This window comes from Phaethon lepturus, unplaced genomic scaffold (genome assembly GCF_000687285.1).
Source record: "Phaethon lepturus isolate BGI_N335 unplaced genomic scaffold, ASM68728v1 scaffold39115, whole genome shotgun sequence".
In the NCBI taxonomy this organism is placed as follows: Eukaryota; Metazoa; Chordata; class Aves; order Phaethontiformes; family Phaethontidae; genus Phaethon; species Phaethon lepturus.
The window spans coordinates 26893-48943 of record NW_010543589.1 but is presented as its reverse complement, the minus strand read 5'-3'; the positions used below and the strand labels follow the sequence as shown (position 1 = coordinate 48943).

The following is a 22051-nucleotide window of genomic DNA, read 5'->3' as shown; positions in this document are numbered from 1 at the left end:
CGGGCTAGGGGCCGCTGGGCCGTTGGGCTCCCCGCGGCGCGGCGAGCCGGGCCCTTTGCTGGGGCTGCGCAACCGAAGGTTTGGCCGCCGGCGCGGCCTCCTCAGGCTAGCAGTCTTTAGACGTGTGGTTTGAAGTCAACAACGCACCTTCGCCCACCCTGGCTTTGGCCTGTCCTGTCGGGCCGCACTCCTGGGGTTAGATCCAAATGAGTGCCAGGGTTTCCGTGGCCGTCAGCGGTCCCCGCGGGCTGGTATATATGTGCTTGAAGTGCTTGCAAGCATCAAGTGCAGTTGGGAAGTTCGGATTCTTTTTTTAATTTTATTACGCGTTTATTATACACGTAATGCACATTTATTCAAAAAACTGAGAAAGGATAATGTATTCTCAATCAAAAGGCAACTGTGATCTTCTTTCTTAGGTGTTTGTAAAAAAAGTGGGGAGAAGAAATACGTATTACTGTATATGCCGCTGTATTTAGGGTTCTCTGAATCACTAGAGGTAGACGTTAGGAAGGGAGGAAGTGTTACCTCTTAAAGTATTTCTCACAGCGTTTATAGGTTGTACGTTGGTTAAGTCCTAACACAATCTGCTCCAAAACCACTTTTCTACACATTGGAGTGGATATCTGTTATATCTATACTTACTATATCCGTGGTTTTCTTTAGTAAATGTTGGTATAATTTCTTACAGCTTGTCTGAATTTTCTGAAGCTCTGCAAAGTCAAGTACTACAACTATTGTCTTATTTATAATGTGCAGGTGAGTATTCTCAATTCCTTATTTTTGTTGGTTTAAATTCACAAACGTGAAAGCAATACCTTATGTATTCTGCTTTGTGACAGAGGGATTTTATTATACAAACCGGTGACCCCATGGGAACTGGCCGCGGAGGGGAATCCATATTTTGGTAAGTAAAACTTCTGTGTTACTTATTCGACAGAGAAGTTGTGTAGGAGGATAGGGGTTCCGATTAGGTTGTCTTCAGCTCTCTTGGGACAGAATTACTGATGGGAAGTAAAAGCATTGATGCGTAAGCTTCTTTGGTTGTCATACCTGAATAGGTTTTTAACTCCTATGCTGCCTTTGGCCATTCAGGGTTTTTTTTCTGGACAGTATGCTATCTCTGACTTTAGAAACGAAGTTACAACTAACAAGTTGTACATAAATTTCTGTTTATTTAAAAGTTAGCAAATAACTGTAAGTTTGGGTTTTTAAGAGAATTATTGTAACTAAGTGCTCTGTAGAAGGCAAAATCATTAGCAGTTTGTTACTACTTTTATTTTTGTAACAAAATGCATTTAATTGAGTGGGAGGGGAATATAGGGGCTGTACTTAATTTCCTCTCTGTATAAGAAAGTAATCCTGTTGCTCTAAAAATTTACTTGCGTTCATTTTAGTCGTGTTGAATGTGTATAAGGAAATCACTTTTCTTCCTTGTTTAAGATGCTTTCAGCAGTCGTGCACATAAAAGTTGGAAGAAGTCATTCAAACAGCTAGGATTGAAGTTAGCGAAGTGCATATGTTCTATATGATTCCTTTGAAATAGTTACTAAAAGTACAATTAAAATTGCAGAGCAGAACTAAACCTGGAGTGCTGGGGAATGCAGTATACAGAGATAAATAGTTCAGTTTGAATGGAGATAGTATTGCTAGACCAATATTTTTTGTAAGTAATACTTTTGCTAGTCTGTCAGAGCCTCTTAAATACAAGTCCTTGAAAACCTGGATAGATGGATCACCACTTTGGTGATCCTGTGGAAGTCCTGGAAGCAGTATAATTGTGCTAAGCAGAGGCAAGTCTAGGTAGGCAAAGTTGCCAGACGTGAGCTGTCTCTGTGCACAGGTAGATGAAATTTATTTTGATAGTTTGCCCTTTTATAAGGAGTGGTCTTCTGAGGCTCTTTGGTATGGCAGACAGGGAAGTGCAGTGTAATGAGAGACTGGCAGATACTGTTCTGCCACTAGCATGGAGAATGGCACTTTGTCTTTTCTACCTGTTCATTACTGCTGAAGTCCATGAAATTGGAGTTTCTGTTCTTGCTACCCAGGAAACTGATGCAGACAGAGTTTAATTTGAATCCTCTCTTGATAGAGGCTTATACCTGCTTAGCAAAATGAGTTCAGACGGAACTCTGTCCTTAAATTTGGGCAAATGTGTGTATTGAGCATGCCTTTGTCAGTTATGGAGTGAGACAAAATGAGTGATATCAGGGTTAGACTTCAAAAAATGAAAATAATTTAACAACTTGCCATATCCTGTGTATCTCAAATTGCTATATACAGTCCCGTCTGTGTGAGGAACTAAGTCTACACATAGATTTAGTGGCTTTCCATTTATCTTGGAAGAGAAATTTGTGACATAAATTATTACATTTTTACAGTGTGGATTCACTTATTTTTACAGAACCTACTTATCAAAATACATATTTGCTTCATGCCTTAGAAAAATGTTATATACTGCATTTAAAAACATACAGGTACTGCCCCCCGCCCCCCAACCAAAACCTGCAGTGAAATGCCTCAGAGAAAAATCTGTTGTTCCTTGTAATATAAAGTGAATCATGTAATTGTACAGGTCCATAAAAATGTGCATGGATGCAATGTAAATTCTGGTTTTGTTTGAATGCCAATGTAAAAATTTTTAAGATGTTTTATTTACTGTTTCACAACATTTTTTAATCTAATTTTTTAAAATTTCTTTGTCTTGTAACACATTTGTTACATATATTTTCAGTCAACTGTACGGTGATCAAGCTAGATTTTTTGAAGCAGAAAAAGTGCCAAGAATAAAGCACAAGAAAAAGGGAACCGTGTCAATGGTGAACAATGGCAGTGATCAGCATGGATCACAGGTCAGCATGCAGTGTTGGAAAGCCTTGGTCCGCGTCTAAGTAACTAAAGTGAAAATTCCTTGAATTTACAAAAGAGGCATAACAATGACAGTGTCCTCTCAAGAGCATCATCTTGTAATACGGTCAAAAGGCTTGTAAAAAAATGGCCATAAATGAATAAAGTATTTTGCATGGTGTCCCAGCTGCCAATGGATATTTGATTTCAGACAAGAAAGAGGTTAAAATGCTCAGATTCAAATCCTGCCCTAGATAAATTTTATTTGTTAGAATTCAGTCCTCTATTTTTTGCCTTTGTTTATTCATTTCTGTTAATACTTTGATGTGATTTTGCTAATGTGTAGAATGGGCAGGATAAAATCCTGTAGTTAAATGGAAGTGAAAAGTAAGGAAATTGGGTTTTAAAATAACCTTAAAACTTTCTGGTTATAGCTTCATGTTAGTTTGGAAACTGAAATCATACCACAGTTTCCTCTGTATAGTTACATAAAAGTGTGCATTAATAATACAATGTAAGTTTACAGTTTTATCCCAGTACTGCTATAAAACGATTTTTGAAAGTATTGTTTTTTCCTTTGCTGTTCCCTGTTCATGTGCACGAAGTTTTTGCTGTAGGTATATTTAAAGCTCTAATATCATGAAATGGTATTATTTCTAAATTATTATTTTAGATGCACTGTCACTTTTATATATTAAAATGCCTCACTTGTAATATGTTTTAATTTTTAAAAGAGGGGTTTTTTAATACTGGAAGAGCACTTTTAAAAAAAATATGTTTTATCCCAGCTAGAGCTCGTAATAATGTGGATTTAATATTGCTACTTCCCTGCATTGTGTATATAAAATCGTTTGGGTGGCTGGGGTGTTTAAGAAGAAGAGATGACATATATTTACATTTAAGAATGCAGCCTGCTAGCTTATACACAGGCATATGGGAATGAATGCAGTTCCCAGGAACATTATTGCAGCTGCCTCCTTGGAAAAGAAAAATTCCAGTAAGCAATTATGTGGAGTTGGTTTACAAATATAATGTAGCTTAGCACAACCTGTACCAGATACTAACCAGTCTTAACTGTGTTGCAGAGAATGAGGGATGAGATGTTACCAGTCAGATAGTAAAGCGTGGATGTAATGGTTGTGTTATTTGTGCATATCTGCGTCTCTCTCCTTTGTTCGTTACCAAGTGTCCTCCATCTTTAATTTGTTACCCAGTGTTCCATTACTATCAATTTTCATAGCTTCAGTTCTGCCCTACAGTGGAACACCTTGTTTGTGTTAGGATACATTTCAGCGCTGGTTCAAGCTGGTCTAAGTCAGTGCTACTGTGTTCTAGTTCTCTCAGTGTTACTGCATCCTGTTTTTTGGGAGAGAAGGGTTTGTGATAAGAGGGAAGGAAGAAAAAGAAGTCTGGATAGAAGCAGGTTAAGGTAGAACTGTGGAAGCTTTTGCCAAAATTGTGAAAATGCACCTGCTGAATGCGGTTTGATGAACAGGTGGTTTGAGCATGGCTCACTGCTGCCTGGAGGGGTAGACTTGCTCTTTTGTCCTTTCCCTTTCATCAGCTGTGATGCCTGTCACATCCTTTAATGATCTTGCTCAACAAACCTACCTGGCAGATAACTATCTGCTCTTCCTCTGCTGGTCGGGTTTTCTGCCAGGTTACTGAGTCATGTCAATTTACAGAAGGGTGAAATGAGCCGGAGCTGCAAGGTTGTGCAGAGGGAGACTTGTATGAGAGAGCCTCTCTTCCTCAGGCAGTGGCTGTGAGCTGTAGGTTGGCTCACCGTGTTCTCAGAGCTGATGGAAGACTAATCTTCTCCTGCGAAAGTCAGGAGAAGGGTTTTTTTTTTTCCCCCCTGATTTCAGTGAGAGTTGTATCTCTCCTGAGGTAAAACTCAAGCCCTGAATTTTTCTGTTAACTGTTAACTGGTTTTGTATCTTCTTTTCTAGTTTCTTATTACTACAGGGGAAAACCTGGATTACCTTGATGGTGTGCATACAGTATTTGGAGAAGTGACAGAAGGCATGGATGTATTGAAAACAATTAATGAAACTTTCGTAGATAAGGATTTTATCCCATATCAAGATATCAGGTGCGACTGCTTTTAACTTCCCTTTCTGAGAAATACATTATAATTAAACAAGTTAATAGTTTTTTTGAAACTAGATTAATATAGTGATGTCAGGTGACCTGTACATGATACCTTAAACACTCTTTTATTCCAGTATTATTGGTAAAATAATCAGGTACTAAAATAAACAGGAAAACATGCAACTGTGTTGCCTTTACAAAAGCATCAATACCAGTAATTACAAGCATGCAGTATATTTGGCTGTTTGGGATATAACTGAGACTCAGTGGGGCTGGTTTCCTGTTACTTGGGTAAAGAGATTTTTATTTGCATGTGACTGATGCTGGTCTTGACTTTGTTTTTCATAAGGATAAATCATACAGTAATTTTAGATGATCCATTTGAAGATCCACCTGGCTTGTCTGTTCCTGATCGCTCACCAGAACCAACTAAGGAACAGCTAGATGTGAGTGTTTATGATAGCTTCTTGGGGAAAGGTTGGAAGAAATAAATAAACTTATCCCTATTAGTGGCCAGCACAGACTTGGTCAAAATAAGAATTATATCTTTAAGACTTTGTCCGTCAAATCTATATCCTAAAAGAACTACGCATTTTAGCATAGGAGCAGAAGAGATGCTCTTCTACACCAGCTTGAGTTCTGGTATGTCAGATACTCGTCTGTTATTTGGGGCTGTTGCTGTGTTTAATCAAATATGGCTGCTAAATCTTTCAGGAAAGGGATAAAAGGGTGACTTGCGTGTTCTCCCTTGTGACTATGGTGGAGGTAGGTCAGAAGGCCATGTTTTGGATTTCTAATTACAACGCAGTTAAGCAGAACATTCAGAATATTCACCTTTGGCATTACTGGGTTTTTGTATGCCCTGGTGGAAGACGAAATATATTTATTAATATTAAAGTGCTTACTGCTGTTTTCCTTTTAAATAGTGTGTGTTTCAGTGGAAGTAATCTCGGTCATTCTTGTGAGTTAGATCTGCAAGCATGCATACTGTTGTGGTGTATGTGATCAAATAGAAGGATTTTGCTGAAAATATGATAGTAATTATTCGTGACTTACTCATAGCATGCAGTTATGAAAGTTGTTATATAAGATTATCTCCTGGTATGGAAACAGTTGTTTCAAGCAATTAATAAATTGACTAGAGAGACTATTGCTTATTTTTAAGCTTAATAGATCTAATTACAAGTTTGGAATTAGGCTTTCATAGTACACCTGCACTGTGGTTAATCCTTGATGTACCTTCACATGTGTTAAATGGTATAAGGAGTTTAATAACTCACTGCCAACTGCATAGAGATTTGAAAGCTTATACTTAGTTTTCTTCTCCCATAGCCTGTCTGAAGATATACCTTTTGGTGTAGAAATTTCTGTAAAGAAAGGAAGCATTCTAGAGATGCTGATGAGGAGAAAAAATTAAACCTCAAATCCTGCCTAGATGTAGATGTGTAAAAATTCTTGTTGTGATATACTATATTTAATGTTTGAGTCTTATTAGACACCACAGATGTTTGCAGTGTTCCTTATCTTCATTTCTGGTAGAAGCTATCTAGATTAGAAATGAGTTGACACTTGTGGTGAGATGTTGAGTATGAGATGGGAGTATAAAAGAATTTAGAATATATAAATGAATATGGTTCAGATTGGGCCTGAAAATTCATACATAGTTCATAGTGCCTGAAACACATGAGGAGGATAATTTCTCTCTCTTGCGCGCTCTTTTTTTTTTTTTTTTTTTTTTTAAAAACTAAGTGGGAAGAACAGAGCGAAAGCCTGGTTCTGCAGAGATACAGTGCTTAAGCATTTGTCGTGTCTTGGAGAGTGAGAGGGGAGGTCATCCAGGTCATATTTGGAAAGTTAGAAAGAATTTTTGGCCATGGCTTAGTAATAAATACCTTTTTCCTTCATTTTTCAGAGTGGCAGAATAGGAGCAGATGAAGAAATTGATGACTTGAAAGGACGGTCTGCAGATGAAATAGAAGAAGTTCAGGCAGAAAAAGAAGCAAAAACTCGTGCCATTCTTCTGGAAATGGTGAACACCTTTCTGTATTTACCTTTTAGATGTTATTCCATGTGTTTGCATGTTATATTGAGTTTAGGAGGATATGTACTATTTATCTTGAAATTGCTTATCTGATGATGATGTCATGGCTCAGAATCTGTGCTGTTAAAATGTCTGTGGTACCATGGAAAGGATTGAGCATGAGCACTGGAGGTGGTTTCCTGATAAAACTGGTGGTATTTCATTGGACCAATGGAAGCTTTATAAAAACTCGCTAGAAATGCATCCAATTAAAAAATGTAACATACATAATATGCTGCTGAATATCACTAATCCTGGAAAAAGTTCAGCATGTGTTGGGGAGAGCTGAGCTAATTTGAGGTAATCTCTTCTTGGTGCATATAGTGGCACTGAGATTGCATTATTCATATACATAACGGTTGTCTTCCTTTTGTGGGATTAGTTGAATTTAGCATTGGTTAACTTCATGTTCTTCCTTCTTAAATATAATGTTTGGTAACTGTTGGCAGTTGTAAACTCCATATAGCAACAAAAATTGTGAATAGGCTTTGAAGTCTTTTTCTTTTTTTTCTTTAAAAAAACCCCAATATACGCGCTGTTTAAGGGTGGGTGAATCCATCACACTTGTTTATAACTACCAAATTAAAATTTATGGTGAATAGTTTGCACCAGACACTAATGCATACCAAGGTCAGTCTAGATGTGGTCACAGTGTTGCAGAAGATCTGCAGATGTGGGCTCTTGTTTTGCAGCAGCAGTGGGGCAGATCACCTGTTTTCCAGCTAAAGTTAAGGTTAGCTACAAAAGGCAAGTGGGGTATGAGAGCCAATGCAGTCATTTTCTGTGAGTATTGCTGGGTAGTATGCAATAGGAAGCTATAAGCTGAAGAGATGAAAAACTAGGTATACTGCTAGTTTCACCAATTTGAAAAAAAACCAACTAGTAGTTCCATTGTTCTTTAGTCAAAACAGTAAACTTCTCCGAGAGGGTCATGTGCTTAAACTCCTTTTGTGTTCTTTTTCGTGGAATCTGCTTCTTGTGTTGTTTTGCTTCTTTCTGCTATCAAACTAATATGCTTTACCTTTTCATTAGCATATGATGTAAAAGATAAATTGTTTAAACATCACTAGTCTTTTGTTCAGGTTTTAAAAAGAAGTGCTACAATTCAACAGGAGGAGGTGTGTGTATTTGCATTTTCCTCTGTAACTTAATTTGCTAGTTTGAGGATGGGAATTTTGATCAAAGGTTGCAAATGTTGAAGCTGTGTGTGCTGTAAGCAAGTGTTGTTTCTTAGGAAGCATGAATGGTTTCTTCCTTCTGTCTGTCTGAACAAAGTTGTATAATTGTAACTTCTCATCCTCATTAAGCTATCTTAAATTTAAGCTTATCCAAGCTGTTGACAGATTTCAAGGAAAGGAATGGATCTAGTCCATTTTTATTTTTATAGCAGAGTGGCTCTACAAGTACGCTTCCACTTTTTAGAACTGTGTGTTTGTTATGTTATGAACAGGGAGAGCAAGGTAGAAAGTATTTGTGACTTTCATGAAGTCCTGGTGGTGGAATTGCAAATAGATAATAATTGCTAGGTGCTGTGGAAACAACTTTTTTTGTGTTGAGTAGAAAAAAAATATTTTATTAATTTTTGATTTTTTGATAGGAGTGTGTCTGAGATCATCCTAAAGATGTGTTGCCAGTGTGCTTGTGGCAATAAAATGTAGAGAACTTTAGACAGAAGTGATGAAAGTCTTTTTCTGTATGCCACAGGTGGGAGACTTACCAGATGCAGAGGTCAAGCCACCAGAAAATGTGCTGTTTGTTTGTAAGCTGAATCCTGTGACCACAGATGAAGACCTAGAGATAATATTTTCACGTTTTGGTCCCATTAAAAGGTAATTACTGTAAAATAAAAAAAGAAAGCCTCCTTTTTTGAAACTGAACTTGATTCCCGCCAGTCTCTAGGTTTGGCTGTTCAGTAGTATTGTGGCATCTCTGGAGATTTATCCTGTGCCTGTGTATATTTGGATAGAGACCACAACAATGGTGATACAAAGTCAGTTCTGGCTAGATGAGTATCCTTTCCCTTAGGCTTTCACTTAAAACCATGTGTAGGAAGAAGGAGAGCATGTGATACTCTCCCCAGCCCCCTGTCCTCTCCCTCCTTTCAGCAGTTTTATCTCAGATGCTACATGAGCTAGATACGGTCTCTGGGATTTTCTTTTTCATGGGAATATGTATGGTTTTGAGATAAAGCAACAAACATTTCTGGCATCTGATATACTTGTTAAGGTGTTCCTCATGCCTGGTGGCTTTTTCAGTTTTGAACATGGCTCCTAGTTTCAGTTGATTCCTCTTAGTACTGGTATCAAAAGGCATGATGGGCAGTGAAATCTACTTTCCTACGCCTCTCTAGCCTATACCCCAAAGACATCTTTTTCTTGCTAAGAGCACTAGCCTTACATACTCATGCTTTGTAGAGGAATTTTCCTTACCTTGTTTCCTTTTTCTCAACTTTTTTCTGTTTTTCTGTTTTCATCTCAACATGAGAGGACCAGAACTGCACATATATTAAAGAAATTACAAATTTACAGTGGCACAGTGGTATTCTCTGCCTTGATCTCAACTCCTTTTCTAGTTAATGCTAAAGTTTTTTTTTTTTACAGTGCACAATTAGGATTCCTGCCCCCATGCTCCTCTTGTTGCATTTATCTACATTGGACATCATTTGCCATCTTGTTCGGTTGGTCTCCTAAGAACTTTCTGCATTTTTTTTCAGTCTTTATTCTTGACACCTTTAACAATTTAGTATCATCAGCAAACTCCACTGCTGACCTCTTTACTTCCGCAGTGAGAAAAGACTGTTCACTCTTACCTGGTCTTTCATCTGTTTATCAATGCAAAGATGTTTCTTATGCCATTGCTGCTTAGTTTCCCCAAAAGTTTATTAGAATTTCCAGAGGGATTTCAAAAGATTGTATCAAATAGATCATCATCACACCTAAGCATATTGACTTTCAGAGGACTTCACTTAGGTTTATTCAGATGGTCCTGAGTACGTCCTTTGTATTCAGATGAATGCTAACTCTGTTCTGTGTTGAGTTTCTAGCAGTTTGTGCAGTATCAGCATAGTGGCCTGCAGAATGCCAGATCCTTCACTAGACTGTATGTGTGAGTGAAATTGGCATCGTGTTTGCCACTCTTAGAACTCCAGCATGATTTCTGGATGTCCTAGGGATTTGTTACACTTTTTTTTCCCCTCTGTCACTTTGTTCAGTACCTCTTCTGCAGTCTTCCTGCTTTCTGACAGATTGTCTGAATAATCCACAAAGGAAGTTTTGGCACAAGAGTGTCCTTCCTACTTCTTTGCTGATGACTGTTGCAAAGAATTCATATAGCTTGTCTGAATAGCCTTGTCGTCTTTTCTTTTTTTTTGCCTTTTTTTTTTTTTTTTGATCTTGATCATTTTTTGGATTGTGTTTCCTAATCCTGATTTGTCATTTCTTCAGTATACCTGGGGGAGATCTCACCTTATTAAATCTCACCTTAATACCACATTTCCTGCCCTTGTTGCCTGTCTGACCTCCTTTAATGTCCTGTAGTCAGAATTCTCATGTCGTATACAGGAGTTTGGTAATACCGATGCTATGTGGTATTATTCCCATTTTGAGTCTACTGATTCAATAGTTTAGGCTGCTTATTTTTGCCCAGTGAACTGCCTGGTAGAAGATGGTTGCTAAAGAGGTGCTTGCTAAGAAGAGAGAGTTTGTCATGTGATGTCTGTTTAAACTTTCCTTAAAATGACTGAGAAAACACAATGTGAAGTTTCTCATCTTGCATTAGTGAAATGCAAAAAATGAATAGCAAACAGTAGCATTGGAAAACAAATTCTGTTTCATTAATCAGAAATTCATCCCTAGTTCTACACTTCATGTTAACGACTTGTGAGTTGTGTAATAATTACTCAAGTAATGCCACATGCATTTTTTTCTGTGAAGAAACCCCCACATCAGAAGGGGTCTCTGAATCAAGTGTTATAATACCCTCAAAGTTTTTTTTGTGTTTGGTTTGTTCTTTTTTTTAAACTGTTATTCTCCCTTTTAAGCATTGCTTGCCTATCTTATCTTGTAATTGACATTTTAATTTCATACCAATTTTTCAGCTGTGAAGTGATTAGAGACTGGAAGACTGGTGAATCTCTTTGTTATGCTTTCATTGAGTTTGAAAAGGTAGGTTATTTAGGTATACTGTATGTAGATTCTGCTTATAAAAGTTCATTTTTGGCATACTTCCAATAAGGAAAAACAGTAAAATCTTCAAGTGTGGGCTGGCTAATATATTCTCTTACTGACTTAGTTATAGAAGCTATAGGTCCTGAATGAGGCAGACATTTAAGACTTTTTCTATTCAACCAAGCAATACAAACAGGTTCTTCTTAGGTTGTCTTGAAACCAGTGGGAGGAGAGCGTTTCACACCCCCCCCCGCCTTGAGCACGTTAGGACTTTGAGGAGTTAAAGAAGGGAATGCTAGGATAAGAAGAAGGCATGCTGCATAAAGAGAGGAGGGTATATGAAAGAAGGTAGATCGGTGTGTAAAATAGTGTCCTATATTGGGCTTGTAAATGATGCTTGCTTTATCAACATGCTGCTCTTACTGCGAGATTGATAGTAAAAGCTCTCTTGATGGTGCATAGTTTGTTGTTCCTATCTACTAACCTCTTTAATCTGTGAGGGAAACTGGAAAACACTGGAAAAATGTTCTCACTTTTCTTTAGCCTACTTAAGTACTTAAAATGGAGCTTTTATGAGTTGTTGCCCTTTTTTCCCTTGTTTTTCTACATGAATTACATGTGCCAAACACAGAGCTGGATTGGCAAATTTCTAAAGTAGTGAAATGAACTGAAGAAGTGGAATTTGAAATGTTTACATTCGGACAAAGCATAACTATTTCTTGTGAAATGGCATAATGCAAGAACTGCTGTGCTTTATGCAATTTTAGAAAAAATGTATGCCATTAAGCAGTTGAATTGGTGTTTGAGCTCTTCATTGAATATTCCTATGAAATAATAGTGACTCAGAATTTTCTGGAAATACTAATATCAGGAGGAAGACTGTGAGAAAGCCTACTTCAAAATGGACAATGTGCTGATAGATGACAGGCGGATACATGTGGATTTTAGCCAGTCTGTTGCGAAGATTAAGTGGAAGGGAAAAGGTAGGTACACCTGTGATTCTTTAACCCTCGTAACTGAATAAGCCATGACTTCAAAGCTCTAAATATTATATAAAGAGAAGCAATTGTTATGAGCTTAAATCATCTCATCTTCAGGCATATAAATTTTCCTGGTACTGTAGTAAATAGAGCAATGTGGTTGCTAGCTCTTCTCTTCACTTGTTCCATAGGAAAGAGTAGAAGGGTTTTCTACTTTTATATTAACCACAATTATTGTAATAACCATAATTAACCATAATAATCCATTGCCATGGATTGCATTTTTATCAGATGTATTTTTGCCAGTAAATAATTTATTCCTTTCAAGCTTTAAAAGTGATGTTTTTTGATATTACTTCTGAGCAAAATAATATGACAATACATTGTTACTTTCTAGTTTTGTTTCTTTATTCACTGTATGACAGTTGGGTGTATACAAGAAAAAGTCAGTATTCAGGTCAGGGATTTCCCCTCTTCACCTCCTGTAGGTCAAGCATATTGTACAGCAGGCTATATGTTATAAAACCCAATTTCAGATGTTTGAGGATGTTCTGGGAGGAAAAAGATGGTGGGAGAGGTGAATACAGTGATTATTTAGTTGTTGGGGACATCAGGAAAACACTGGACTTGGAGAGGTGACTGTGCATGGCAGTGGTAATGTTCTTGTGTGTCTTCGCCTAAAAATGCAGTCAGCCTTTAATTGTTTGCATATGATTTCTTAAGGCTGAGGGCTGGTCATGGACACTGAGGTACTAGAACTTGTCCTGCACAGAGCCGAGATGACTTTATAATCTATACCATGCTCTGCAGTGAATTCTGTGCTAAATGACTACATGGAAAACTTTTCTTTTTCTGGGTAACTTTGATCTAAATTGTCCTAAATGTTGGAAAGCTAAATACACTGTCATCTTGTGCTTATATGGCACCCTGAAAATGACCTAGGGGAAGTGTTGTCCTTCCACCTTCAGTAGCTGTTTCTGACCACCTAGCCAGTTAATATTGCAGTTTTAAGCATGACCGTGAGATGGCAGCACGTTGCTGTAGAATAATTTATTAATCTGTGAGCTTGTACTTTCAAGTCAATGGATGGAAAACGAAATCTATCATGCCCCTCTTTAAATCAAGACATGACAATTTTTTTATAGTTTTATGTTTGAATTCCTAAGCTGTAGCTGTTTCAGGGGTCTCCCTTTGTGCAACCCAGAGCAAAAAGTCATTTAATAATGAGACTAGTCTGTAGGCTTTCATGGTAACAGAATTTTAAGTAGTGTGACATAGGACCTGTAATCAAAAGTGGGACTAGTTGCTAAATCCTGCTTTGTGATCCTGTTCATATGTTGTCTGCTCTGAACATGAGTGAGGAGAAAGCCGTATGTTGTTTAATGGGATCTGCAAGCAAGGGAAGGACAGACAATCACATCTTGTCCTACTCTTTTTTTTCTAGCCAGTTAATATTGCAGTTTTCTACCTAGACACCAGTGTTGTTTCTGGAATTGTATCCTTCTGTGAATATCTGTATGGTTAAATTCATAAGCAGAACTTAGTGATAGGTGTTGATCTTGGTTGTTTTTTTAGTTGGAGTGAATTGAATATATTTTTCTATGGGCAGGTGGGCGGTATACCAAGGAAGATTTCAAAGAGTATGAAAAGGAACGTGACAAACCTTCAAAACTTGCTCTGAAAGAGAAGGTAAAACCAAAGCAGGAGTATCCTTTTCTGGTCAAGTGTGTTTTTGCACTAAGTACAGTTTATGAAGATAGCCCAGAAAATACTTTTTATTCTTAAAGCTTGCCAAATGGGTGTTTTGCTGCTGCTCCATATAAGGATTTGGTGTTTGAGGCAGAATTAAGCATTTTGCATTTTTCCTTTGATGACTTTGATAAATTTAGTCAAATCAGAATGTGCTGTTTCACTTCCATGTTGTGTGCAGGTAAATGATGTTCCCAAGTCCTGGAACAAAATGTGGCATAACAGAGTTTTAAGTAGTTTCACAAGGGATGTGCTGCATCCAAAATGAGACCATGGTGGTAACTAAATCATGCTCTGTGATTCTACTTTGCTTGTGGTGAGCATGCAAGAAGATAAGACCGTAGCTTGTTCAGATACTCACAAGCAGAAAAGAAAGGAAAATTCGGACCTGGCTATACTGTTTGACAGAACAGAATTTAGTCATTTTAGCGCAGCTGATTTCAGCTGTGTGTATGATCCTGCTGTGACTGAAATACATAGTAAGTCTTGGTAAACCCTGGTCTGATAAACAGGAGTTTGTTTGCTTTGTGAGCTTTTATGTTCTGCTATTTACTGATACTAAGTAACAGATCTGTCCTTAACGAACACTGTCAGTGCCAAGTATGACCTTGTGCTAGATGAGGATATAGAAGAGTCTCGAACAAGTCAGTCACACTTGGCTAAAAAACAAAAAAAGAAAAAGCACCACCACTCTGAAGATGAAGAGGATGACAAGAGGACCAAAAAATCTAAGGTACTAACCTCTTTGCGCATTAACTTTATACCTGTTTATGGTTCTTCTAATAACAGAAGCCAGGGAAAAAAAAGTCTGACATTGAACTGAGGACATGGCATGCAATGTCCTGTAAAATAACAGCAGTTTTAAATTTAAAGAAGGCTGATACTAGTATTTGGTTGTGGAAAAGGCTTTCCAAATCTTCCTGGACTTTTGAAGCCAGGCATGTCTGAATGGCTTTTTGCCAAAACATCCTAAAGAGGCAATGTAGCCTCTCATAAAGTAGGAGATCTTTAGCACTTTGAACCCATTGTTGACATATTCTCAATCATAAACTAGTAGCTAATCATATTTCATGAATACAAGCTATTTCTCATTTTCTTGCCAGACCAGTATGTGTTGGCTTTTTCCCATATGGAGTCAGAAACACAGTCTCTTTGCATTATCTTTTTTTATTTTTCCTTAACTGTTTTGGAAGCATTTTTGTAAAATCTGTATGCGTCTGTATTGTGCAAGCATACGGTGCTGTAAGACTCAAACTGTGGAGGAGATCATCAGAAGACAGTTCTGTCTTTAGTTCCACTGCAGCCTGTCAGGTCAGCATTCTCACATTTCTGTGTACTTGGTATAGTCAACATATTGATGTTTCATGGAAACAATGTCTGTGATGATAAAGTGGAGGGTTAACCACTGTTGAAGTGCGAGCATTAGGGAGAATTGAGCTAAGCTGAAAAAAAACCCAAACCCCGGTATTTTAACAATGCAAGCTTTATGAGTGAGAACAAAGCTGTCTTCTAGCAATTTTGCAGAAAGTGATAAGGTTCCAGCCACAGTAAATAAACCCATTGTCCTGGCATGAGTTCCGATTACTGCCTTAAGTTCTGTGTACAGAGAGTATACATAATTTCGTTGTTCCATTGCATCATGTCTTGTTGTGATGCTAAAAAATAACTTTTCTCATGAATGTTAGCAAGGAATTTTTTTCAGTGCCACCAGTAAGCCATATCGCTCGTTCATGGTACAAGTCTTGTTGTCACTGTATACCAATTCAGTTGGGATCCTTTGGGTGGAGGGGAAGGACCCGTTCAGATAACTGGAGTCTCGATCAGAGCATATACATGTAAGAGGTCTAAACTAATGTTGGTTTAGACTTTCTCCTGTCTTTTTGGCTGATTGACATTGTTGCTTTAACATTCTTGAAACAGATTGTGGAAGTAGTCTCTGTTCTTGATGATTCAGAAATTACACCTGTGGAACTGGTTGGTGATGCGTTAGCAGAGAACATTTTTACATCATTCAGATGTCTCCACCCCTGCAGGTGGTACAGCAAATACTGGCAGCAATAGGCTGTTAACCTCTGTATGTCATAATTATTACAGGGGGACCACAAGACACATTAGCCATGGATTTCATAGCCCGAAAACATGAGGACAGACAGATTCCTGGTGCTATTTCCAGGTTCTGGAAAATAGTATTTTCTAGTGCTTGACTCTGATCTCTTCTGTGTTTCTATATCTTTTTGTGATACAGTCACCTGCTCCTGTTGTGGTTTGTTCCTCTATCAACTGCTTCTGTATTCTGGTATCATCTTCTTTCCCACTGTTTTCCTCTCTGTTGCTCACCTTTAACCATTTCAGTGTAAACAGCTTAGCCTTCTTATGCCCAAAACCACAGGTTGGAGGCTTACTTCTCTTCTCTGACGGCAAGCAACATAGTTTCCTCTTGGAGCTGTGAAAATGAATTCATGGGAAGAATCTTTGTGTCTGTACTTGAATAGTCTATTCTATAGACTATCTATAGACTATCATACTATGTGTACTGTATGGTATGTACATACTGAGCAGTATGTACATACTATACAGTACACATAGTATGTGTAGATAGTCTATAGACTATCATACTATGTGTACTGTATAGTATGTACATACTGAGCAGTATGTACTCAGTCTGATTTAGAGATTCAGTGTGTGTCTTGGGCATGGCCCTTTCCAGGTGAAATCTATAGGCAGTTTAGCTGACAAATCCTGTTTAGCATATACAAAATGTTTTGGGTTTTTTTGTGTTTTGGGTTTTTTTAGAATTTGTAATTTGGGCATAATCTGGGGAACGCATACAAGAACCGGGGAAGGAGGAATGTTCTTGAGGCAGAGTATGTTCAGCGTAATATACTGAGATCAGCACAAAGCGTAACAGTGGGGAAACTTTTTTGATGAATGGTAGCATTTTTCGTATAGGCAAACAAAGCATTTTTCTTTAACCCTGCTTTGTAAATAGTAGAATATATTTGAGATAAGAACTTTAAAACGAAACATCAGCAGACCTTCAACAGCTAATTGGCCAAAGACCACAATAGCCATGCTTCATATATAAACTTCCACCCTGAGACCCTAGGGTGGCAGACATTTTAATTAACAGAGAACAGGATCTTGTAATGGGAAGTTCCGGCAACTGTAACTGCAGTTTGTGCTAGCAGCTCCAGCTATGACTGAAGGGGTTTTATTTTCTGAATAGTTTCCATGATGATGTTTTTCTGTTCTCTGGCTGGGTTTGGGGGTTTTTTTGGCTTGCCCTTTTTTTTTTAATATTTTGACTCATCCTTTTCTTAGTCTGACACCCGTTTCCTAATCTTCAGCCTGTGTGTTGATGTTTTAAGAATATATTTTTGAATCTTGTGCTGTTTGACTTGATTCCAGAGGGTAGAAGAGGTACAGTGTTGTGGCTCGATTGTAGTAAGTAACAGGATGTGGGTCTGGAGCAGGAGGCTGCACTACTATGTGGGTTTGTGAATAGGATTTGGTAGAGTTATTTTTGAATACAGGTCATGCTTCTGCATGAGATCTATATTATGAGTTTGTTCCCTTTCCAGTTTTCTCTGTGTTTTTTGGTTCATTGGATTTTTATTTATTTATTTATTTGTTTTTAAAGATAACTGGATCAGTGGAGGAGTATAATCTATTCAATGGATTTTTGTGAGACATAGGGGCTGCCTGACTTTCAGTTTTCTGTAGTGCATGGTTTTGACAAAGATAGTGATTTTTCTGGATTTAATTTCCTGCTCCGACTGCTTATTGGGCACTGTTCTCTTTATATTCAGGGTCAAGTTTGATCAAAATCTCCTTCCTGAAAAAGCTGTTTCTAGTTGTTTGCTCCTTTTAACCTTTAACTAGTGTGCTTCATGTATGTAGAAGTGGCATATTTGTTCTGCTTCTGTGGTCATGGTGTCTCTAGCTGATTTACCTGCAAGTGCAGTTTGGCAAGTTATTACTTTTGGCAAAGCCAACCATGAACTTCCAGAGGAGTGTCTTTCCTTCTTTTCATATTTCCTTCCTCATGGGTTCACCAACACAGTGCTGGATTAAGAATTGGGATGATCGTCACTTACTCATTGACTGGTAAGATCCTGGATTAAGAAATCTAGACTCAGCAGTAGGAGAGAGCCTGTTTTTAAGTAGGAGTCTTTTTCTTCCTCTTCCAGTAGGAAAACAGCATGTTTCTGACTTCGATAGGGCATAAAAGGTTTTATTTCAAAATACCATTATTTTTAGTAACTTACAGTGCTTAAGAAATTGACATTTTCTGTGCCAGAGACTTGAAAGGTAAAATCTTGTTTAAGGGGAAACATAACTGATTTTGGGGGGTAACTGAGATGCAATTCATTCTATTAATTCAAATTACTACATGTTTTTTTCTTTACACTGTGATCATATTAGCTAGTGATGACCTTTTTGTGGCACTTTCAGACTTGCCCTGTACACCTATACCCTAAATGTTTCTGTGGAGGTGGCTCCATGCTCATATGACTTTTTTTAATCCTTTCAGCAAATTGCTCTTTTCTATGGGATTCAATGTAGGCTGCCTTCACTTTCAAGTCTTCACGAGCCTGTTCCCTGTCCTGACTTGGCCAGTAGCTTGTCTCCAGTGTTGGCTTGGTGAATTTTTCAACTGAGAGCTGTTCTGCTTTCCTTGTGCTGGAAGGAAACTTCAGCAACAAACCAGCTAGAAGGCAGCAGTGCACCAAGCCCGCCATCTGGTTTTCTGGCCAATATTTTTGTGTTGTTCCTCTGTACTCCACCACCGGTCTGTCCATCTTCTGATGCTTACTCAAGCCCTGCCACAAAGGGCCTTGAAACCTGTTGTCTTGTTCAAACATGGATGGAGGCTGAGGCTTTTGGGTACAAGAGTAATAAGGTTGTGTATCATTCTGGAGATGAAGAGACAAACTTCTTATAAATAGCTGGAATCACCACTTGTTTTTGATGGATTAAAATTTTAAAATCTGTAGAGTTTGACAGTAAAGATGTGGAATAAGCATTTGGCCACCAGTGAGATTACTGTACCTAGCAGTAGCAGAATTTTTTTTTTAAAGATAAAATCTGTGATTATTGATGTGTGTGTTGGTCCAGGGGGTTTAAGTTGCTTATTTTAACTCTAGTATTTCAGCATTATTTACGCAGTTCTAAAGGTGGTGTTTTCTCTGGGAACCATCCTGATCACTGCCTTTCTGGATGAAAGCTCTGCTTTGAGTAGTGTTTTTTTCCGTAGTCTTCTAAAGTTTGCTTGTTTGTACATGCAGTATAGGCTTTAGCCATACAATTGTGAATGCTACTGTCATGAGTACATATTCAGAAAAATGAAAATCATATCAGAAATCAAGAAAGAAATACTGTGTAATTTAATGCAGACATTTTTCATAGTTCATAATGATCTGTGTTTAATAGTGGTGTTATTAAAATCCCATAAAACAGTATCTGTCCACTAGAGGATATAGATACTAAACTTTCAAGTGATCATACCTTTAAAAAAAAAGTGTCAACCACCTTCTTAATAGCAAGTTGTATATGTATCTTTCTGCAGGATTCTGAAGCTCCTCTTGTATTTTGTTTCTCTGTATATCTTAGTTGAATAAGATCAAAATAGTTTTTAGCAGTGCTTGAAAATGTTAGGAGTTCACATATCAAAACTCAGTGTTGTGTATTAAGAAAATCTTTATAGAGTTCCTTGAAATGAAATGGCAACTTTCTAAGTGATCTTTACTTTTAAAATTGCTGTGGTTCTGTGGCCTGTACAGGTGTTGGTGTCTCCACACATTCATTCTAGCATGTGCTGTGCCACAATCTTGTTAGTGTGGCATTTCACAATCTGGGTACTTAAGCCATCTTTCCTTCATTTACTAATACACTGTCTGAGTGGTTTCATACTGTCTGTCTAGTGCAACAAGTGAAGCAGGTGTTCTACTGACAGCAGTTCCTCCTTTGTAATATAAACCTCATTTCTCTCCAGAGCAAATCCATTCTGTGTGCTGAGCCACTCAGTCAGCATTCTTGATTGACAATATGCAGAAAGTCAGGGGAATTAAAAATTTCCTCATTTTTGACTACTTGAACTTGCATCATTTTTTTAGAGAGTTTTTATGTGTCTGCTGAAACACTGTTACCACTTGTAGTGCATAGTGTTGGTCTCTCCTTTATAGGCCATTTTAAATTAGACTTGTACTCCTTAGAGTTTGCGTATATCCTCATGTGTTTTCTGTATGGGTCATACCCATGAGCCTGCAAAATACAACTAATTTTTCATTACCTTACTATTGTTTGACTGTACATTTAAAAGGATCGGATTCTCCATGTTGCCTTTTCTTCTGGACTTCTAGCTTCAAGGAAGTGAAGCAGCTTTGGTCTTTCTAACAGTGGTGTTCATTTTTTCCAAAGCCTAGAATTTAGGCCACTAAAGACCTGCCTGTAATAATCCTAAAAAGTGTTCTGCATCTTCATAGCACTGGAATGCCTTGAACCAAAACCCATGACCGAAATACCTCCATTGCTTAGATAAGAAGTCAAAATGCAAATCTAACTTAGAAGCTTGTGTGATGCTTATGAAGAATTTGGTAATATCAATCTGAGTTGAATCCCTGATATAACCAGTTTTTGCTAAAGCTCCTTAGGAAATAAAGTAGCAGTGTGCCTGGCAGCCATGCTTTTTTCCATAAAGGCTGACAAAAGCTATAGGCTTATCTTCTTCGTATAGTTACAACAGGAGTTTTTTATGTGTTACCTTTTTCAGATTATCACAGATGTGGATCTGTTTCAGGTAGTACCACCCTTAGCTAAGGAACCAACCATGCTTGACTCTTTCTAATTCTCTTCATGTCTTTGTGTATTTTCCTCTTTTGTCTGTAACTGCATATCTATCCAATACCTTTAACAGGATTCTGATCGAAAACACGGAGAACGCTGTAGAGAGAAGATAAAGAGTGAGAAGAAAGACAGGCATCGGAGTCGCAGCCGATCTCAAGAGAGAGACACTTACAGCAAACAGAGAGACAAATACAAAGATGACTTCCGAGTAAGAGACTGGGATAAAAAAGCAGACAGAAGCAGAAGTCCTAAGAAATCAAAAGACAAAGAGAGGTCCAAATACAGATGAAGGACAAGGAAAAGAGAGATGGGAACTAAAATATGTTTTCTTCTAGCATTTCCAACATTCTTTCAAATGGATGTACAGTTACTGGATAAAAGCAGTTGCCTTCTATTGGCAGCTTGGCCGTACAATTCTATGAATGCACGGTGTATGACTGTCAGAGTAAGCCTTGATTCCAAAAAGGTTGTTTCAATAAAGTATTTCACGTTAGTGAAATGGTTTGAGTCTCTGATAAGGAAAGTTCTATAAAGCTTTTTGGAAACAAGCATGCGCTGACAAGTGAATTGCCCTTCTCCACTGTCAACAGATTTGCAGGATGTACCTCCTTTCTACAAGGAGGTTGTATTTATTTCTTTGCACTTTCAGACGCTATGGTAATGAATGTGATAGAAGACCTGGGGAGACGGAAATGTGCTGTGCACACTTCTTCTAGAAAGTGGGCAGATACCATTTGTATATGAATACTCAAAACTATTTCCTTCCTTTAAAATAAAGTGCTTCTGGCTGGCTCAATCCTGTCAGTTCTATTTGCTGGCACCACTGTGCAGCAGTGGCTAAAGGCACTGAAGTACTGCTGTGCCACTTGCAAGGGCAATGGGAGTGCTGCACCGTACTAAATAAATAGCACACACTTGCTCACTTATTTACACGAGTACCTTGGTGTTGTGGCACTGCTGGAGTATGCCTCTCAAAATGGAGATTCACTTGATACTTGGCCCACCTGGGCCCTCTGTAATGTCAGGGCGATCCAGCTGCTATGATGTCAGGCAGGTTATGTTGAGTGGGGAAGAAAGGAGAAAATAGTCACTAGCAGAATCTGCAGAAAACCAGAATTTGTAACTTGCATTGTATTTGCCAAAGCCTAGATGGGATTAATTTTCAGGTTTCATGGCAGAAGTAGGTCAGTTAAGAACTCTTCATCTACAAAGGAATGCAGGTGATGTTATCGGAGCTTGGGTCTTAGTGAAAGTTGGCAGGGTCTTAAAAGTCTGGATTGCTCTGATAA

The 22051-nt window shown here is 38.0% G+C and overlaps 1 protein-coding gene across 1 annotated transcript; it reads left to right on the top strand.

The window, feature by feature from the left end:
• The first annotated feature begins 697 nt into the window (after positions 1–697).
• On the top strand, positions 698–21257 carry PPIL4 (peptidylprolyl isomerase (cyclophilin)-like 4). The gene is made up of 12 exons (XM_010288377.1): positions 698–759; positions 843–907; positions 2735–2852; positions 4800–4942; positions 5291–5387; positions 6854–6970; positions 8726–8850; positions 11118–11184; positions 12059–12170; positions 13777–13873; positions 14511–14649; positions 20833–21257. Exons 2-12 carry the CDS (start codon positions 873–875, stop codon positions 21049–21051), a joined length of 1269 nt encoding a protein of 422 aa, XP_010286679.1. The 5' UTR covers positions 698–759; positions 843–872; the 3' UTR covers positions 21052–21257.
• The last annotated feature ends 794 nt before the right edge of the window (positions 21258–22051 follow it).

Bases quoted from the DNA above. Each gene is read 5' to 3' on its own strand.
- PPIL4 (XM_010288377.1), top strand. From the start codon at position 873: ATGGGAACTGGCCGCGGAGGGGAATCCATATTTTG. The intron at 13,874-14,510 runs GTATCCTTTTCT...GAACACTGTCAG, and splicing joins AAGGTAAAACCAAAGCAGGA to TGCCAAGTATGACCTTGTGC. The intron at 14,650-20,832 runs GTACTAACCTCT...TACCTTTAACAG, and splicing joins AGAGGACCAAAAAATCTAAG to GATTCTGATCGAAAACACGG.